We start from the raw sequence: 20,082 nt of genomic DNA, 5'->3' as shown, positions 1-20,082 counted from the left end.
TTAATTTTTTTTAAAGATATATCTGTATAAATTATAAGCACGTGTGTTAGTTACTCTGATGTATGAGCTATAGAGTTTCAATCAAATCCATTCAGTAGTTTTTGCGTGAAAGCGTCACAGACAAACAAACAACCTAACTTTCAAATTTATTATATATAAGGATAGGGATTATATTACATAATTTTGATATTGCAATAATAATAATAAATTTAAAATAATGTAAAGAAACTAAAAAAAAAAGTCTTACCTTCTTAGTTGTTTCAGTAGTTGAGCCCAATTGTTTCGGCTGCAATTTCATTAAATGATTTTGAGTTGATCTTGTGGGTGTACTTGAGATACTGGGGTCCTCCAATTGACTAGTCTCCATATCATCACCTCCAATTTTAAAATCAGCAATATTCAATTCAAGACGTCGCATTTTTTCCAATTCCACTTCCCGTGCAATCAATTGTTTTGCCGAGTACGATAATTGACGATGTTCGTTTTGATTTTTGCCAAAATTAATTAATTGTTCTATATTTGGATCCAAACGGAATGTATATGTACCAGTTTCATCACGTTCTTGGATATAATTTAAATTATATGAAATCATAACATCCACAACGTTCTCTAAAACTTTTTTATCTTCGGATTTTAATAAACTAATATTAACAGAATTCATTTGTGGGCAAATAATATCTAAGATATACGATGATGTATCACATACAAATGGCGTTGTCTGTACATAAATACGCATTTTTGGTGCCATTCCGTTCACTAAATCGCGTAATATTGATTTGGTTTCTTGACTTTTCTTTAATGCCTATAACAAAGAAGATATAAATTAATTTTAAATTACCGTATTTTTATACCATATTCGTTGTGTGTGTGGTCATGGTAGGGACAATAAAATCGATGCCAGCGATCCAGTGAAAAATTTTGGCGTTAAAGGAGGCCGTTATTAATTAATTTGCAATTCTTTACATGTAAATGTTAAATTGTATGTCAAATTAAAATTATTGAAAAACACTAATTAATTAAACTTAATTGTGAAAATAAGAAATCAAATTGCATAAATATTATTTTTTAAATGTAAATTATCATAATTAATTTAAATAAAATTTGTGAGACAATAATATTCATTTTTCAATGTAAGTCATAAATGCAATCCATACAACTATATATGCATCCATACAATTCTATAATTAAGGTAGTGTTTCGTTACCATAGAATCGCCTCCAATAAAACTCACACACGGTGCAAATATGAAATATATCAAGATAAGTTTAGTCCCAAGTTTGTAACGCTTAAAAATATTGATGCCACGAAAAAAATTTTGGTGTAGGTGTTCATAAAATCCCTTTATTAATCCATTTTCGGTTGTCAGCCCGTCTGTCAATTTCTTTAAAACATATTTATATAATTTTCAAACATTTTTGGTTAAAATATAAAAAAATAAACCGTATTTTATATAATAGGTTAAAAATTATATCATAAGAATATTATTATAAAAAAAAAAATAATTACTTTTTTTTTACTGCGGATAGTAACAAATAGAATCTGTACATATATATGCATAAAGGAAAAATGATAATATTCAAATTATATTTCCCATTTTCAACAAACAATAAACATTAATTAATCATTCATAAATAATAATAAAGGAAAAATGTCTGACATTTAGAAACCACTTAGTTTTTCTCTTTTTTTTAATATAAAAGAAACATCATCAAAAAATCAGATTTCATTTTTTCCCCACAATCATATTCAAAAAAATTGTATTGTACAGAATGAACAAATTAAATTTGTTTAGTTATAGAAAATTGCCAATAAAACCACAATAACTGTGTTAGTTATTATGAACTTCAAAAAATTAAATATCAAAAACTATGACTCGAACCTATAACCTATAATTATATCTATAACTCTAGAATATATTCTCGAGTTAAGAGTTTTTATAATAAATCAACACAATTTTATAAAACACTCTTTTATTTACTCATCAGTTTTTCGTCATCGTATATCCAAGTGTGTGGAAATCGTCCAACTGGGACCCAAAAAGCACGATCTGATAGTCTCTAATTGAACCGATTTCAATAAAAATTTTTTAATCAATTGTAGATAACTACCGTTTTATTGAAAATTCCATGTCTAGTAAAATTGAAATGGTATGATGCTTCTGATAAGTTTGATAAATCATATCAGATGTTTGAATATCAACCTTTTCCTTAGAAAGCGTCTATGAACCACGTAGCTCGGCCAAAGAGTAAGGGGGAATTTGTTTAAATGCTACGGCGATCCACATAATGGTGGGTGGTCGTAAAAGTCAAGGTACGTAGTTTATTTAACAAGAAAATTTCTGGAAATAATTTTATTTAGCACAAAGAAAAATATTTTCAGAATAAGTAAAATTTTTATTCATTTCTCAACGACGTTTACTTGTGTATGTATACTAAAATAAGGCTTCGCTGTGCTCGGAAGGGGGTTTTCCCCTTGACCTCCAAATAAAACTAAAGTAATTATTCATTTAAAATAAAATAATTTTTTAATATTTTTGTAACAGAAAACACAAAATTACGTTTTAAAGGGACTTGAATTCAGCCACTTAGTGTATGGAGGCTCCCTTATTAATCTACAGACAGCGCTTGCAAGAGTATAAAATTAGAATTTTATATCGGTAATTTTAAATAAATTATTTCCCCACACTCCCATGATGGTTAGGTTAGGCTAAGTTACATTGGCTGTCCACGAAGGACAAACTTAGGCTATAGAGCCCATTGTGATACCATGTATGTGTTTTACCACCTTTCCGCTGTTAATATCATTTATCAGCTCCTCAATTTCAAAGGCTGAGTGCACTTCCTTCATGCATTTACCATGCACTACACCAGCCCATCATAACTATTAATTAAATTAATTTTGTTGCGACGGCGGGAATCTAACCCGCTACCCTAAGCATACCGCGGACGGAATTTGTTACGCCTCAACCAACTGAGCTAATAGGGCGATTTCCATAAAACTAATAGTTTATTTCAAGTGGAGTTCTTATGCAAGGAATATTAAAATTAATTTTTATACATGAAAAATAACAAAATATGAAAATTATAAAACTTACAACTCTTAGTACACACATTACACAAATTATCTTTACATACTTATAACAAACAAGAAACATTAGATATACGAAAGATATAATTTTCCATATTCCCTCTTTATTTTATGAAAATTAACATAAACGATTTACTGTATTATACACATATACACTTACAAAAAAAAAACCCAGAGAAGAACGGAAAAGCAAAACATGGAATGATAAAAAAATATGTAATGTGTGACAAAGATATTAAGAAATATTTTAATACGCTTTGATATTTTCCTTTTTCATATTTTTTTTATATAAATACAATGCCTTCCACAAAAAAGGAACACTTTACAAAATTTTTAATTTATAATTATCAAAAAATTCCTTGACTTTTTTTTGGTGGAAAGTGATAGATTTTTCGAATGTTTTCTACCATTTCGGTTATGTTAGAAATAAAAACACTGTATATTTATAAATAATTTCACACTATATATTTCTTTTGTAGTACCCAAAAATATTCAGCCCTAAGATAGTGATCGACCCGAGTGCCTCATTTGTTGGAATCTGCTTCAATAAGGAAACATTTTAAAAATTTCGTCTATACCAGGTTTATAGAGTGAATTAAATGAATGATAAAACTTAGCTTCGGAAAACGATGGAAGTAACAGCTGCAAATCGTAACAGAGTTGAACCAAGGACGTGAACTTGTGGAAATATACCTCTTGAGAAATCATTTTGAAATTTGATAAGTGGAGGCTTAAAATAAAACTACGGTAACAAGCTTAAATTGGGTTTCAGCAGGCGTTGAATGAATAGATGGATATTAAGAAAATATAGTAACTTACAACAATACTGTTCAAATGTATGAATAAACTGTCTAATCGAAACTTGGCAGGTAAATTTCAAAAAAATAAATTAATAAATAGAGTATAATAAAAACGTTTTTATGGGTTACTTTTTTAAGATTTAAGCCTGCTTATGTCTGTCTGTCACATTGACTTAATTTCATTAGTAATTTTCTCAATATTATTATTGAATTTAAAACAAAACTACTTATGTGATTAGTGGCTAAGGGCTTTATCGCGAATGCAAAAAATTCAATGTTCGATACCTTGAATTGCGTGTTTCCAATTTATATTAAATATACGTATCTACCACTTCCTGTGTCAATCGCAAGATAAGAAAATATTAGGGTTCCTCTTTTTTAAACAACTCTGTATATTTTTACTTTGGCTATAGTACAACATAGAAGCAGTATACATATAGATGGTATGTTATCTAAGTTGAAGTGTTACATAAATAATCTGAATAAAAATTCCATTTAGAATGTCAAGGGGTTAACTCAGAAGCAAATTTTAATTTCAAGAAAACAAAAGTCCTTTTCATCTAAAGTATGTTAAAAAACATTGACTGACATATAAAAAATATATATATAATAATAACGTCATCGGGCAGTAATTTAAATATTTATTTAAGAGGGTAATGTTATTTTAATAGATTTTCCCGCGATTCTATTAAAAATTTTCATAAGTTTTTGCCTTTTTATATACATTCATTGATTTCCAAAAAAGTTCCTAAATCTTATCTAATAAAAAACGGCTATCTGCAAAATTACTGAATTTTCAAACTTTTCATCCTCATTCATGCGAAAACCTTCAATTTTTTTGAACCGACTTATCAGTAATGAGATAATCCTTGATTATTTCTATTAAAAATTTGCACGTGCGGTTTATCACAATTAATCTAATATTACCTACTTTAAGATTGTCTTATTAATCACATATCAGTAAAAAATTTTCCAAAGAATCTATATTTTTACATTTTTTAAAAGCGTTGTTAGGTACGTTTAACCGTAAATTACTGGTCGCGTATTCACTATCCCATCAGCACACTCGTTATGAGTATTTTGTTCACGCTCGATTTAAATAAAAAATAACTTTTTTAGATTGATGCGAAATATTTGATGCAAGTGCCGATCGCCTGTTCAAATCTCTCGTCACGAGACTAAAGAATATCGAACGGTTGGCGCTAGTGCTGACGGGCTACGGAAATTTTGTTGATATAAAGCAGTTCAAAATCACTGGTATAATAATAGATTGCATTTTTAATGCTTAAACTGACCCATAAAATCGGGAAAATAAATTTTGAAAGTAGCGGTTTAAGCAGTTTAACACTTTCTCTGGCTTTGACATACAAATCGATTAGGATTATACTTATAATTTTTTATTCAGTTAGCCAAATGTGTGCTTATCAGTTTTGGAACCATGTTCCTTATTGTACGATATTTGTATGCTAGTTGAGAGTTAAAACGCACGAGATTTGTCACAAGTATATAGGGCATGGGCTGACAAAGAAATGCTTTGATCCTTAGATTTGATAGAGAATTGAACAAGGACTGGAACAGAACATAAATAACATTCCAATTATGCTAAATCAACTAAACGACCATTTAGAACCTACGGGGTTCACCATAAACTATTCAAAATCAAAAATTATCACTAACGGTCCAATGATACCAATATCTGTAGAAAACAATTGTGTCGTTTATGCAGAAGACTACATGTACTTGGGTCAAATTGTATCTTTTAAAGTTCGGTATAACAAAGAAATCCAACTCTTTAAGGGTGAAAGCTCAGGTAATTGATACATGCATAACACCACTTTTAACGTATTGAGGCCAGTCTTGGGATCTAACAGACATGATAAGCAATAAACTGGATATCTGCGAGAGAAGAATAGAACGCTGTATTCTCAATATTACCGGGAGAGATAAAATTAGAAATAAGGAGATACTTTCAAAGACACAAATTCACAGGACACATCTTACGATCAAAAACCGATCGATGGGCAAACTGAATTATATTCTGGACACCAAGAACGAATAGTAGAAATTGTGGGAGAAAACGTAAGAAATGGTCGGATGAGTTTCGAAACTATGGTGGAAATACATGGTCGAAAATTGCTACTGACAAACAAGCGTGGAGAAACGCATTAGACATTCTGCCATTATTGTGATTACATTCACATTTGTGAAAGGAGGGGCCGTTGTCCATTTATTGGGATCAAGGCTAATTATTATTATTTTTTGAATAATATTAAACCCTCCGAAAAAAAGTTCAGGCATACACCTATTGATAATTCTTCTCTTTTTAGAAAGTATATAAAAGGACTATATCAAATGATGTCTTTTACTCTACATAATGAGAATTTTCTCATAAGTTATACACGTCTTGTTTTTCTCTGCATAATTTAGACACTCATTAACGCCGCATAAAAATGTTTAAATGTTTCAAATAACTGACGATGACTACCAGCAGTGTATAGAACACAAGCAGCATTATACAAATTTCTTTATTTCTTTTTTTAATGTTTACATTAGACGGAGTTATCAAACGTTTTTATTATTTTATCAAGACTTATTTTATTTTTTATACCTACTTAACAAAAAAGAAAAATGAAATATGAAAACTTAAAATAAAATATAATAATTGAATATTTTGATGTAAAATTATGTTTTCTTAAATCCTTTTCACAATATAAATATTCATAAATGTTTTTTTTTTTTGTTAATTTTAAATTTGATGGGAACAATTTTGTTTGAGTTAATAATTATATTTATGATTAAATCATTATATTATTCTTTTTATACCATATATATATGAAATATATCATAGTATATTAAGGTTAGTTCCAAGTTTGTAAAGCTTAAAAATATTGATACTCAAAAAAAATTTTGGTATAAATGTTCATAAAATCACCTAATTAATCCATTTCCGGTTGTCTGTCTGTCCGTTTGTCCGCCTCTGTACACAATCACTCAAAAACGAAAAAAGATATCAAACTAAAATTTTTATAGCGAGTTCAGGACATAAAAAGTGAGGTCGAGTTCGTAAATGAGCAACATAGGTCAATTGGGTGTTGTGTCCGTTGGACTCATCTTGTAAACCGCTAGAGATAAAACAAATGTTTAAATGCACAAATGTTCCTTATAAACAGCTTTTGTTTGAAACATTTTTTTTTTTTTGTAAACCTCACTGTTTACCCACGAGGGCGCAAATTAGGTGGGTGCAAATTTTATAGTATAGAATATTATATGAGAATATCAGCGAGCGAGCTCCGTTTTCTGAGCAAATCAGAAGGCTTTCTTTTAGATCGAAACCAATAGACAGAAGTCACAAGTACTACTTACATATAGGATACCCCATTTAAGTTAATTTTGAGTATTAACTCGAAAGCAAAGCTTTTAGAAAACTGGTAGAGTGCAAAAAGTGATGTCAGCACTATGATTATGTCTATACACAGTTTTTATTGGCGTGAAAATTAATAATTTTTTTTAAATCATCTCAAACATTCATTGGTGGTAAAAAATTTATTTATTCATATTTTATCTGCCCTCGGTACTTTTATTTTTCGAAAATCCTGTTAATTTTCTCAATTTTCATTGTTCACATCCACGTACAGTGGAATAAGAAAAAGTAACTGAGTGTGAGCAATGAAAATTGGGAAAATTAACAGGATTTTCGAAAAATAAAAGTACGCAGGCCAGGTAAAATATGAATACCTATATAACAAAGCCAAATTTCAAATCTATAGAGAAAAGGGTATAATTGCAGTGCTTGAAATTCAATTATAACCATTCTATTTGTAAAACCGCTTTATAATTTTTTTTTCCTCGCCAATGAATATTTAAGAGAATTGTTAAAAAATTTACAAAGTTTCACGCTAATCAAAGAATGATTTCACGCCTATCAAAAATGTGTATAGAGCAAGAAAGACATTTCACTTCAACTGTAATTGGGTTTCGGGTTTTTTAAACTACCGAAAAAATATTTCCCTCAGATTATATTTTACAGCGAAAAATGTATCTCAAGTAATACTGTAGGTACATTTTATAACAATTAAAAGCATGTAGACTCCTTGATCAGCCTCACCAGAGAATACTTGAAAAAATAGGGGAAGTAATTAGAACTGATTAATATTTAAACATAATCATCGTAATTAGAAAATAAAAAACAATTCTAAAACTTAAAAAATATATAACTGAATATACCAACAAATAAGAATATAAGGATATAACAAGCAAAAAATGTATTTAATTTGACGATTAAGTGTAGGATAAAAAAAATTGCAAACTTCGATGGTCGTTTCATCAGCTGCAATACCAAAGCAATTTTGATTATATTTCGAAAATGTTTTGTAATTTTTTATTTCAATATCGTTGACTAAAATTAACCTGGTGTATTGTTATAGTAGCCTCATAGAGTTCAAAGACACGAAAGTCGTATTATCATGTAAGTTCAAACAAGTTTTTAAATTTTGGTTTCAAAATGAGCTTAAATGTTCATTCAAATCGGTAAAGGCGATAACGCTGAAGTATTTGATAAGTTAAAATGTCTCAACCAAGCAGATGAGGAACCACTAGTATTACATATAAGGCATTAATTACCTGTGTTCAGCCCATATCATACTCCTCTTACTTCATAAGCGAAAGCTTTCTCGGTATATTTCGAACCCGTTATATATTTTTTCTATAATAACCAAAAATTCCAATTACCAAAGAAAAGTATAATGAAGAAATACCGTTTCGGGATGCAATTTAAGTATAATGTTATCCGCCCCGGTTTAACCAAATATTTCAAAATATGTTTTAAAATTTATATAGAAAAATCTACAAGAAAAATCGATACTGAACCATTAATAGCAAAGTTATTTTTTTGTTTGAATGTAGTTGATAAGCTTTGTTTTTATAACGTTTTCATTTCTTTAAAAGGTTTTACCATCAGCTTGTATTTATAATTATTATTCACGGTATTTACTAGTTAAATAATGTAACATATAACTTTATTGTCTAATTCATATACAATGAACTTGCGTCTACAGTGTAAACAATCAAATAAAAAATACTTTTTATGAATCAAAAGTAGAAAGACAATTTTTCCCCAGAATAATATATACTTGTCGCCCTATTAGCTCAGTTGGTTAAAGCGTAACCAATTCCGTTCGCGGTATGCTTAGGGTAGCGGGTTCGATTCCCGCCGTCGCAACAAAATTAATTTTATAATAGTTGTGATGGGCTAGTGTAGTGCATGGTAAATGCATGAAGGAGGTGCACTCCGCCTCTGAAATTGAGGAGCTGATAAATGAAATTATAGATAGCCAAAATAACCTAACCTAATATATATTACTGAATTTTTATATTAATTATTAAGTATTTACAAACTGTGGAGAAAAATCGCTTGAATTAATATTTGGTGCAGTCACAAAATCAATAAAGAAGCGAGCATTAAATCTGAAATTATCGATACTACAAAATTTTTTTTGCTTTTATTTTCAAAACGGGTATCAAAGAAGCCCTTATCATGGATATTCCGAAAATAAACATTTAAGTATTGCTTTTCAATTGATGATTGATGTTAAAACCGAAAGTAAAGTCAATATATATTTGGAAGATCTTAACTTTATAAAAAAAACTATTATTGTGAATGCATATTTCTGATTTATTCACGGAGGCAGTCCAGGTGAAATACGTGAATAAATTCCTGCAAAAACTAATATTGATTATGTTAGCCGTTAATATGTTCAGCAAACTGTTCTAATGTTATGCACACATGTCTTTACGGATTGAAATTATTGAGGTACTGTTACAATTCTGGACCCAGTTCGAAATATGGGCGTCTTAAATCGCTCTATAATATATAAGTTCGTGCCATTGTGGAGCACGAGCAAGTCATAAAGTAGTTACACCAAGGCGTAGAAATGTGGGAGGAGTGATATTTAAGCTTGGCAATCGGGTAATACAGGATTAATGAATTACCAAAAAAATTGCAGGGTGCTGCTTGAATTGATAGAGTATATTCGTACGTCATAGTTGGGAATTTGTTTCTTCTTGTTTTCTTGGTATATACTTGTTCCTCGAATTGTATCGAAGAAAATCCAGGTGATTGGACAAGCAGACTCGACCTTTAAAAAATGCCCAATAACTTAAGAGGCTAAAAGTTCATAACTTGGCATCTTCAATCAGTTGAGGTTACACCAGATAGTTCTCGATGTCACATCTGCCTGTCCAATTACTAGGGTCTCTTCTGTACACTTTCAACCAATGAACCATTTGAACCAATATTTTATCAACATGCAAAAGGTTTTACTGTAATTTTTTTTAAATAGTTTTAAGAAAGAAAAATAAGAGCTCATTAATTATTTTTATTATTCTGTATATGGCTGAATTCTCTAAATACGCTACTAAAAACTTATTACATTTATAATAATTAAGTCATAACAATTCCCTCCCCCTCTTACAACTCGGATCCATATTTCACAACAAAGATGACAAAAGTAAATAATTGTTGTTTATTCATTGTTATAATATATTATTGTTATATTTAGAAGCCACAGATGGAAAATTAAAATAATTGTTAACCATAAATTTTACCTACTTAGTTTGTTTCTTAACTTTGTAGAGAGATAATTCACTCATACAAAATGTCTTCATTATTTCAATGTAACTTTCGTTGTGGATACCTACCTAGGTAGAGTTATTTTATTTATGATTATTTGAAAATAATCTTAAAATAACATTTGTTTTACGCCAAAAAAAGTTTTCAAATAATTTTCATTAAACTAAAAACCATAATTTTCTTTACGAAAATGTAAGCGGTACGTAAGTTTTTTGACAGTTATTTGTGTCTTAAAAATATGTGCAAGATTTATACATGAATGGTTTTTATATAATTAACAAGTAAAAACAAACAATTGACTGAGTTAACTGTTGAAATCCATGTATAGACAGTGTTGATTACTCACTCTGTCACATTACACATTACCTATACATGTCACACACATATAACTGATATAATACTACAATTTGCGCATAATATGTGCTCTCACGGGTAAACAGTGATGTTTACGAAAAAATGTTTGAACCAAAAGTTGTTTATATTTTTATAAGTAACATTTTTTACATTTAAACTTTTGTTCTATCTCTAACGGCTTACAAAATGGGTCCTACGGACCCAAGATCCAATTGACCTATGTTGCTCATTTACGAACTCAACCTCACTTTTTACATCCACAGCACGCTATAACTCAACTTGATATCTCTTTTCGTTTTTGAGTAATCGTGATGACAGACGGGCAGACGACAGACAGACAGACAACCGGAAATGGACTAATTAGGTGATTTTATGAACAACCTATTCAAAAATTTTGTTCATCGCATCAATTTTTTAAGCGTTACAAACTTATATTTCATATACATGGTATAAAAAGCTTAGAATAATGAAATATATCGCGAATGAAAGTTTCATTAAACAACTCTCTGATATCTCTGGGTGGTTCCTATGAAATGGATTTCGTAAAAATATTTGTGGATACACATTATCAATTTTTGATTTACTATCAAACGAGAAATAATTGAAGTCCTTATTAAAAAAACTTCAATGAACTTAACAGGTTTAAATAGACGTTTTTTAAATAATTTTCGAAAAATATTTCAATGTGTAAATCTTTATACCGATATTTATTGGTCGATTATGAAATCCTTTGGTCAAAAATACAGGAAGGAGAATCGATACATAACCAACTAAAGATATTATCTTAAAATCAGGCTTATAACTCTTATGTAATATTTTCTAATCTATAGCGTCGCAGATTTCCATTTGAAATATATATTTTGTCTTTCAATTTTCATCGAAAATCTTCATTTTTATTAAAGTCAGTAAGTAGATTGATCGTCTACTATTTTTTTATCTCTCAAAACTTACTCTTTTGCACGATAAATTGTTATCATTGCTAGACAATGATGGCTATTGATTTAATCTTCAACAAGCGTACTTTACCGAGTTCGAGCGAGTTATAACATTTTCGTAGGACCCATCTTGTAACCCGTTAGAAATAGAACAAAAGTTTAAATGTAAAGAAAATTCCTTATAAAAAAATAAACAACTTTTGTTTGAAGTCGCAAATTAGGTGCAAATTGTATAGTATGTATTATATAGGAATATCAGTTATGTATGCGTGACATGTATGTATATGTAATGTGACTGTGTAATCAACACTGTCTTTACATGGAATTTTAACAATTAACTAAGTCAATTGTTTGTTTTTACTTGTTTAATAATACAAAGAATTTTTTCAGTGGTTACCGTCACAAAATGTAGAAAAAGCAAAGAAACCGATATTTAAATATAGAATATAGAAATTTTCGTACCTCATAATCAGCATTTGGATAAACAATTTTCGGTTTTTTCAATGTTGAAAACAAGAAATGCCACATAACAAAACTATATTGTACATACGGTAACAACACAAAATTTTGATGTTCATAAATAACTTTATTCAATATATCATTGTTCATAAACCAGTCCAAACCATCACAAATTGCATCAATTTTAAAATCAGTTAAATTTAATTTTAAATAATTTTCAAAAACACCTAACATTAAACGATCATATTCACCAAAACTACCAACCGTACGTAAAATATCATGTAAACGTTTATCTAATGTTGGTAATACATTTATCACACTACATTGTTCAATTTCATTTGGACGACACCGTCGAATTTGAAATATCTCCTCCCAAACATTAAATAATGTTTTTTGTGTATCTTTTTGTCCGATATTTGATTTATAAACATCCGTTAATTTCACTGGTTTATTTTGTGATTTGAAAAAATGTAAAACGGATAAACACGCACGAATATCATTTTGAGTTTTCTCACATAATGCCAACAGAGCTCCAACATCGGTTTTAACATTTTGCAATCGTGCAATTTGCATTAAGCGTTCACTTAAACGTGTATTAGCAATCGATGGAAAATGAATAACAAATGAAATCGCACGTAAATTCCGTAAAGCCGGCGTATAAACGTCATTACAAATACAAATTACGGGACGTTTTAAAATCGACGGTTTTTTACCAGCCTTTTTACCCTTAACTTTATGTGTTCCATTTATAAATTTGATTAAATAATCCACAGCTTGTATTGGAGCACCATCAATTTCATCCAAAATTAAACAATTTGGACGATTTTCTTTATCTAGAACAGATTTCATTTGTGTGGCATTCTCTAAAACATTTTTAAAGGCCTCAACGCTGCGATCATCCGAAGCGTTTATTTCCACAACATTATATCCCGCATGTTTTGCTATCATATGAGCTAATGTAGTTTTTCCTAAGCCTGGTGGTCCGCATAATAAAGCCACCTTATGCAAAGGACGATTATCTTCATCCAATTTAAATTCCATTTCTTGTTTCTGTTCCCATTTTGATGTAGGTTCTTTAGGTTTCGCTTTGATTTTTGGTGCACGATTAAAAACAAGTTTATCCCATAGTTTTATCCAACGTAATAAAGTTTTATTTGTCTCTTCATCGCTTAAGAGTTCGAAGTATTTTCGCGGTTTATATTTTTCAACCCATAGTTGATTCGAATCATCTATTACGATTTCATCTTTAGTTTCCAGAATTTTATTTTCATTTGAATATAATTTACCAACAATCTTTTGTGCTTCTTCCCAAACAGGTTTAAATGAACTACCAATAAATCCTTTAAAATCATTTTTTGACGCTACATTTTGTAATTCCTCTTCCATGTATTGTTCAGAATGGAAACGAATATACAATCTTTCACCATTAGCTTTTTTGATCGGGATTGACGGCCATCGTGGTACAATTTCTGAGATATTATCTAAGTTTCTATTTCGATTGTAAGTAACATTATGCCGTGAATTCGTAACACTACCCGTAATCGAAGATATCGCATTGTACTGTTCTTTGTATAATTTACGCATTTCTAAAATACGATCAATTAATGCTAATTGCTTCGTTCTTGTATCATCTTTAGGTTTCTTTCGAATTTGTTCCTCTAATATAATATCATCAATATCACCAAAAACATCTTCGATGGAACGTTTTTTTGATTTTGATTTATTTTGGTTTTCATTTTCAAAACCATATATATCAGTAAAGTCATCTGTATTCGAATCGTTGAAGCCGTCGATGCTAGCCAACACCGTAGAGAAATCTTTTCGTGTACGTTGAACGGTAGATGGAATATTTCCTTCATCATTTTCAATATGTTTTTCAGACGTAGCTGGTTGTGTGAACATAGATGCCTGTGTACTTATATTATCTGAAGTTTTATTAACTACGTTATTCTGATTCGAACTAAGAGCTTCATATCGTTCACGTTCCTCTAAAATAATGAAAAATATTATTAGGTTATAGAATTATTGACCAACTTAAAACATTTTAAAGAATTTCTACCTTCTTCTAACATCGCTTCATATTCGTCTGGATCAACTGCATCCATTTCATATTCCGAATAGTCATCCATAGTTTCGGCACTTAATAAATATTTTCACTTTATTCTTACAACTGTTTTGACAACCCACAAGCACTGAAATACTACAATTGTAAATAAAATATTCCACTTCCCGCCAAAAAGTGACATATGTTTGATTTTTAACGTGAACTATAAACGATTAGTGGCATCTAGTGACATTTATTTGAACTATGATGATAGCATTGCATATATTGTAGCATTGATACGGCGGTAGTGAATGTAGAAGTTATACTATGTAGGTTCTGAAGCAAAATGCTAGATGTAGTAGTGAAATTATGAAACATATCGTCCTTCTATACATTTAAGTATGGAGGGTAGAGGTAAGGAGTATAATTTCCTGTGACTGAAAAATTTGTCCACAAAATAGCATTAAATAAAGGGGCTGGGATGCCTTTCGCTTAGCGCAAGGTATGATCAGAACTGAAATGAATGGGAATGTATGTAATTGTATGAATGGTTCTCTGGTACAGCAACTCCATCTTAATTTAAAGCTATTTAGGAGCCACTTTTCGTTAAACACAGAGATTGTACTCTCGACATGTACATTTAAGCATGTCCGTAAGGTCGAGCTACTGAAAGAAATAAAACAACAGTGGCAAGGAAACATAAGGAAAAGGCAAAGGAAAAGGGGCAGAATAATTTCGCTCTTACTTCAAAATTTTTGTGGAAGCTAATCCACTTTAATGGCGGTTGAATGGATATAATCATCTATGTTCGTGGTGTAAACAAACAAAAAAATTTGGAGATAAAAACGATTTTGTATTTTTTGGTTTAAAATTACAAAAGAAAAAAATTATTATCTATATTGGAGATAAAATGATTTTCCCGTTTTTTTCTGAAATTTCTTGAAACTTGATATCTATAGTAACTGTTGACCCCAAAAAAACACTAAAAGTGAGTTCTTTAACGGATGAGTGAGTTTTTTAGATATCGCCAGAAATCCTGAACGAAATGTTTATTTCTGAACGGCTTTGGTGATATTTCGAAGAAATATCTGATTTTAGCGATAAATGAACTGGATTTTTATGTTTTTTTCGAATTTTGGATCCAAATTAATTCAAAATATAGCATAGAAACAAAACAAGTTTCGATCCAGAAACAAATTGCTGAGGTTTTAACAGAAAAAATATTTTAACAAAAATTTTTTCGAGGTTTTCCCTAATTTTTATACCATGTATATATGAAATATACATAGTATATTAAGTTTAGTCCCAAGTTTGTAACGCTTAAAAATAATGATGCTAGGAAAAAAATTTGCTCATAGGTGTTCATAAAATCACCTAATTAGTCCATTTCCGGTTGTCCGTCCGTCCGTTCGTAAATGAGCATCATAGGTCAATTGGGCCTTGGGTCCGTAGGACCCGTCTTGTAAACCGAGAGCGGTGGAACAAAAGTTTAAATGTAAAAAATGTACCTTATTAAAAAATTAACTTTGCGTCTTCCATTCAAAATTATTAATTATTCCAAAATTACAAGTATTGGTTTTTTCGATTTTTTGGAATTTTTTTAAGGGGTACCCCTTTATACAAAAATCGAAAAAATCGAAAAAAAAATGTTGGCTCCGATTTCGATGAAACTCTGTTTATAAGGTAATTTTGACCCATAATTTACAAAAATCGTATTTATATAACGATTAGGAAACTGGTTTCGGAGATATCGAGCCAAAATATGGGATAATGGGTGATATTTCTAAAACTATGCTTTCAATCATCAAATGAATACGATTTTTGAATTTTTTGGGTCAAAATTACCTTATATACTACGTTTCATTCAAATCAGAACCAATAAATTTTTTTCGATTTTTTGGAATTTTTTTAAGGGGTACCCCTTTACAAAAATCAAAAAAATCGAAAAAAAAATGTTGGCTCCGATTTCGATAAAACTCTGTTTTTAAGGTAATTTTGGCCCATAATTTACAAAAATCGTATTTATATTACGATTAGGAAACTAGTTTCGGAGATATCGATCCCAAATATGAGAAAATGGGTGATATTTCTAAAACTATGCTTTCAATCATCAAATGAATACGATTTTTGAATTTTTTGGGTCAAAATTACCTTATATACTAAGTTTCATTCAAATCAGAACCAATAAATTTTTTTCGATTTTTTGGAATTTTTTTAAGGGGTACCCCTTTACAAAAATAAAAAAAAAAATCGAAAAAAAATGTTTCTCCGATTTCGATAAAACTCTGTTTATAAGGTAATTTTGGCCCATAATTTACAAAAATCGTATTTATATAACGATTAGGAAACTAGTTTCGGAGATATCGATCCCAAATATGAGAAAATGGGTGATATTTCTAAAACTATGCTTTCAATCATCAAATGAATACGATTTTTGAATTTTTTGGGTCAAAATTATCTTATATATTACATTTCATTCAAATCAGAACCAATAAATTTTTTTCGATTTTTTGGAATTTTTTTAAATTTAATTTTTGTTAAAATCATTCATAATTCATTTTGTTATTTTAATTTTAACTTTTATGTAATATGTTTATAATGATTGTTTATTAAAAAAGAAATTTGTTTAAGGCCGTATTCAGTTTTTATTTTTTATATTTTACCAAATCACAAACACCGTCTTGGTGGGTTATAACCATTCTTTTTCGGACATTTCAAAATAAGAAATTTTCTTTTAATTTCTTAAAGAATAAGAGAATTTTGTATTATCCTTCAATGAATTGACATACTTAAAGTTCAAATTATTTTCGAATAATTGCGATTCCTGGAAAAGAGTGATCTAGTTTTTCTAGTATTGTAAATTTTGTAGACAATTTAGAAACAATTCTGAACAATTTTTTTCATATTGTGAAAGAAAAGTTCAGGTGATGGAAAAAAGTTCTAAGGGACAAAATGTAGGCAATAAAAATGTAAACAAAATGAGCCTCGACTTAATATAATTGAATTTGAAAAAATGAAACTTGTAATATCTTGATATCCGTAATTTTGAATGGATTAAGCCATATTCAAATTAGAGCAACAAAAAGAGACGAACTTAATTACACAGAATTTTTAATTGGAATTTTTATTTCTCTAGCAGACCTGTGCGTAGAGTAGCGTATGAGTAAATCTTCCCCTAGTTATACATCAGATGACGTTGTCTATTTCTCTAGCATATTTCATAGCTGGTCTCATTTTGTGAAAACTCGTTAAAGTTTGGTATCTACAAATAATTATTTTAACCTTATGATAACCAGCTACTTAGTTCCTTTTTACAACTCTTGAGAACTTTTGGCCCAAATATGGGACATTCACTTTTCATTTTAGATGACGATAAATCACAACCTATATAATATTTTATGTTCCATATGTAGACGGGAAAATTTGAAAAACCATTAAGTTAACTTTTCAAATTATTGGGTAGTCATAATATTCAAAATGAAAATTTGTTCAACCTATCAATTGGGTTCGACGGTTGTAAAATATTTTATCCCATATATGGGAAAAAAGTTACCATGGAGGGGGTAATATCAAAATAAGTAAGTTCCACTTTACATCTCTTAATTAAGAAATATCTTTGTTTCATAAAGTCAATAAATTTGCCACAAATATATATTCGATCCAAAATTTTGTTTCAAAAGCCATTTCAAAATTTTTTGGAGACGAGCCTGAGTGTTTGTTTTTTTAAATTTATAAGGACAAAATATATTTTTAAAATGAGACAGTATTAATTCAAAACGGTATAAATTAGGAGAAATTTAAAATTTAATTACAATCCACTTTGTGAACTTATAGACGCATATTCGTTTATTTTAATACTTTTAATAATTTTTAAATAAAATTCGAAAAAAAATTCCAAACGATAAAATGTCAAGACGGAATTGTTATAACGGCAGATGTGATGATAGACGTATTCATAATACGGGCGGTTATGATAGTTGGGACAGTTGTGATGATTGTTTTGACGATTTTGATTCACCGAAAAGAATACCATCGTCTAATACTGAACGACGATCATCCAAATCATCAGCTCCAATTACTAAATCAAGAAATTCATCTTCATCCAGTGGTCGAAAATCATCTTCATCCAGTGGCCGAAAATCGTCTTCTTCTGGTGGTCGAAAATCATCTTCATCCAAGCAAGAACCTTGTCGTTGTAATTGCGGCTGCGGCGGTGGCTGTGGCTGCCGATGTAGACGTTAATTTGCCACAATCAGCATGCCGGACATTATGTGGTACATCGTTGTTATATTTTTTTATTAAATTTTGAGTTTTCCATTGTATTTAACTTTTAAATTTGCTTTTAATATGTTTTTAACTTTTTGTAACTGCTTTAATGTTACTTGGATTTTAACATAATTGAGTACGAATTCGTGTCTTCATCTATAGCGTTCCATTAATATACCATTTTATGAACAGCCGATGGAAAATATTTATGTAAGTGTACTCAACAAAGTCATATTTATGTGTAATTGTACTTTTTCAATTTACGCACGTGCAAGGTCGCATGAATATGACCTTGTTGAGTACACTCAGACAAACATTTTCCACCAGCTCCCATGAAAATCTACCGGTAAGCAGTCAATTCTTCGGTCAAAATAAGCTTTTTTTCCTACAATACTTATGTATTAAAATATTACTCGCACCATTATTACTGGATTAGAAGAGTAATTCTGCTTGACTCAAAAATGTAGCGTAACCTTGTTATTAAATTAATAAGTATTAATTATTTGGACTTCTAAAAACTTATTACTTTAACGCTATGAGTGAATATTCAAATTCTTACCCAATTAGGTTAAAATCCAAATCTTAATGTTGTTTATGCCAAATAATAAATTTTGACTATTGATTTATCTCATCGTTTTATTTCAGTTTGAATTATTCTCCTTTTATTATTAAAAAAACCCCACAAAAAGATCTGTTGTGATAGGTTACAAAAAGTTGGCGTTCTTAAAGATAAAGAACGTTTTTTGGCTTTTTTTGATAATTATATTTTTGATTTTATTTAACTGGGTAAAGTTTTTGATATACTACATTTGCCACTACATTTGGGTCCTGACTCATCACAGGGTGGTGTATTTTTGAAAAAATGGTGTTAATCGAAAAAATAACTTTTGAGAGAATTGTCGTTGTACAGGCAAAACTAACATAAGACATTTAAAAATATTAAAAAAAAGAAAAAAAAAAAGAAACTTTGATAATATTTCACCGTATTTAAAAGTTAGAGAAGATTTTGTTTGAAAATAATACAAAACTGAAAAATAATTGACTTAACTTGAAATATTTTAATGTTTTTTTACTCTCACCTGTGGGAATATTCTATAAAATTTTATTGAGAAATTGCATAGTTTGTTTTCACCTTATAGAGCAATTAGCATCGATCCTTAAAAAGTAAAAATCCGTTGAAAACTCACTAACAAATTGTCGGATAAAAAACGTAACTTCTATCAATCACAACTTTCTTTCTTTTTTTTTTAAATTTACAAAAGTAAAAAGATTGTTATTGATGTTCCTGTTCACCTCCGTATACATAAACAGGATTTAAGGTAGTACTATCGGTATAGACTTTGCATTCAGAATTTGATGAGACTTGGCATACTTGTCCATTATTATATCATAATTAACCAGTTAAATTTTTAGGGGCCTTCTGAGAACTGAAAAAAAGATATTTTAAAGACATTTTAACATTGATCCTAATGGAAAATCACAGACTTTATTTTATTTCACAAAACTGGA

At 29.6% G+C, this 20,082-nt stretch overlaps 1 protein-coding gene across 1 annotated transcript in view; it reads right to left on the bottom strand.

Moving 5' to 3' along the window:
- Positions 1-14,461, bottom strand: part of LOC123301122 (chromosome transmission fidelity protein 18 homolog) — a 77,474-nt gene extending 63,013 nt beyond the window's left edge. The window contains exons 1-3 of the mRNA XM_044883855.1: positions 14,323-14,461; positions 12,267-14,251; positions 248-802 (exon numbers count right to left, since the gene is read on the bottom strand). Coding sequence (XP_044739790.1) covers positions 248-802; positions 12,267-14,251; positions 14,323-14,392 — 2,610 coding nt within the window. The 5' untranslated portion in view covers positions 14,393-14,461. The remainder of the gene's footprint in view (positions 1-247; positions 803-12,266; positions 14,252-14,322) is intronic.
- Positions 14,462-20,082: the final 5,621 nt, after the last annotated feature.

This window comes from Chrysoperla carnea, chromosome 5 (genome assembly GCF_905475395.1).
Source record: "Chrysoperla carnea chromosome 5, inChrCarn1.1, whole genome shotgun sequence".
Taxonomy (NCBI): Eukaryota; Metazoa; Arthropoda; class Insecta; order Neuroptera; family Chrysopidae; genus Chrysoperla; species Chrysoperla carnea.
Note: the sequence above shows the minus strand (reverse complement) of the source record. Positions and strands in the feature narration are given on the sequence as shown.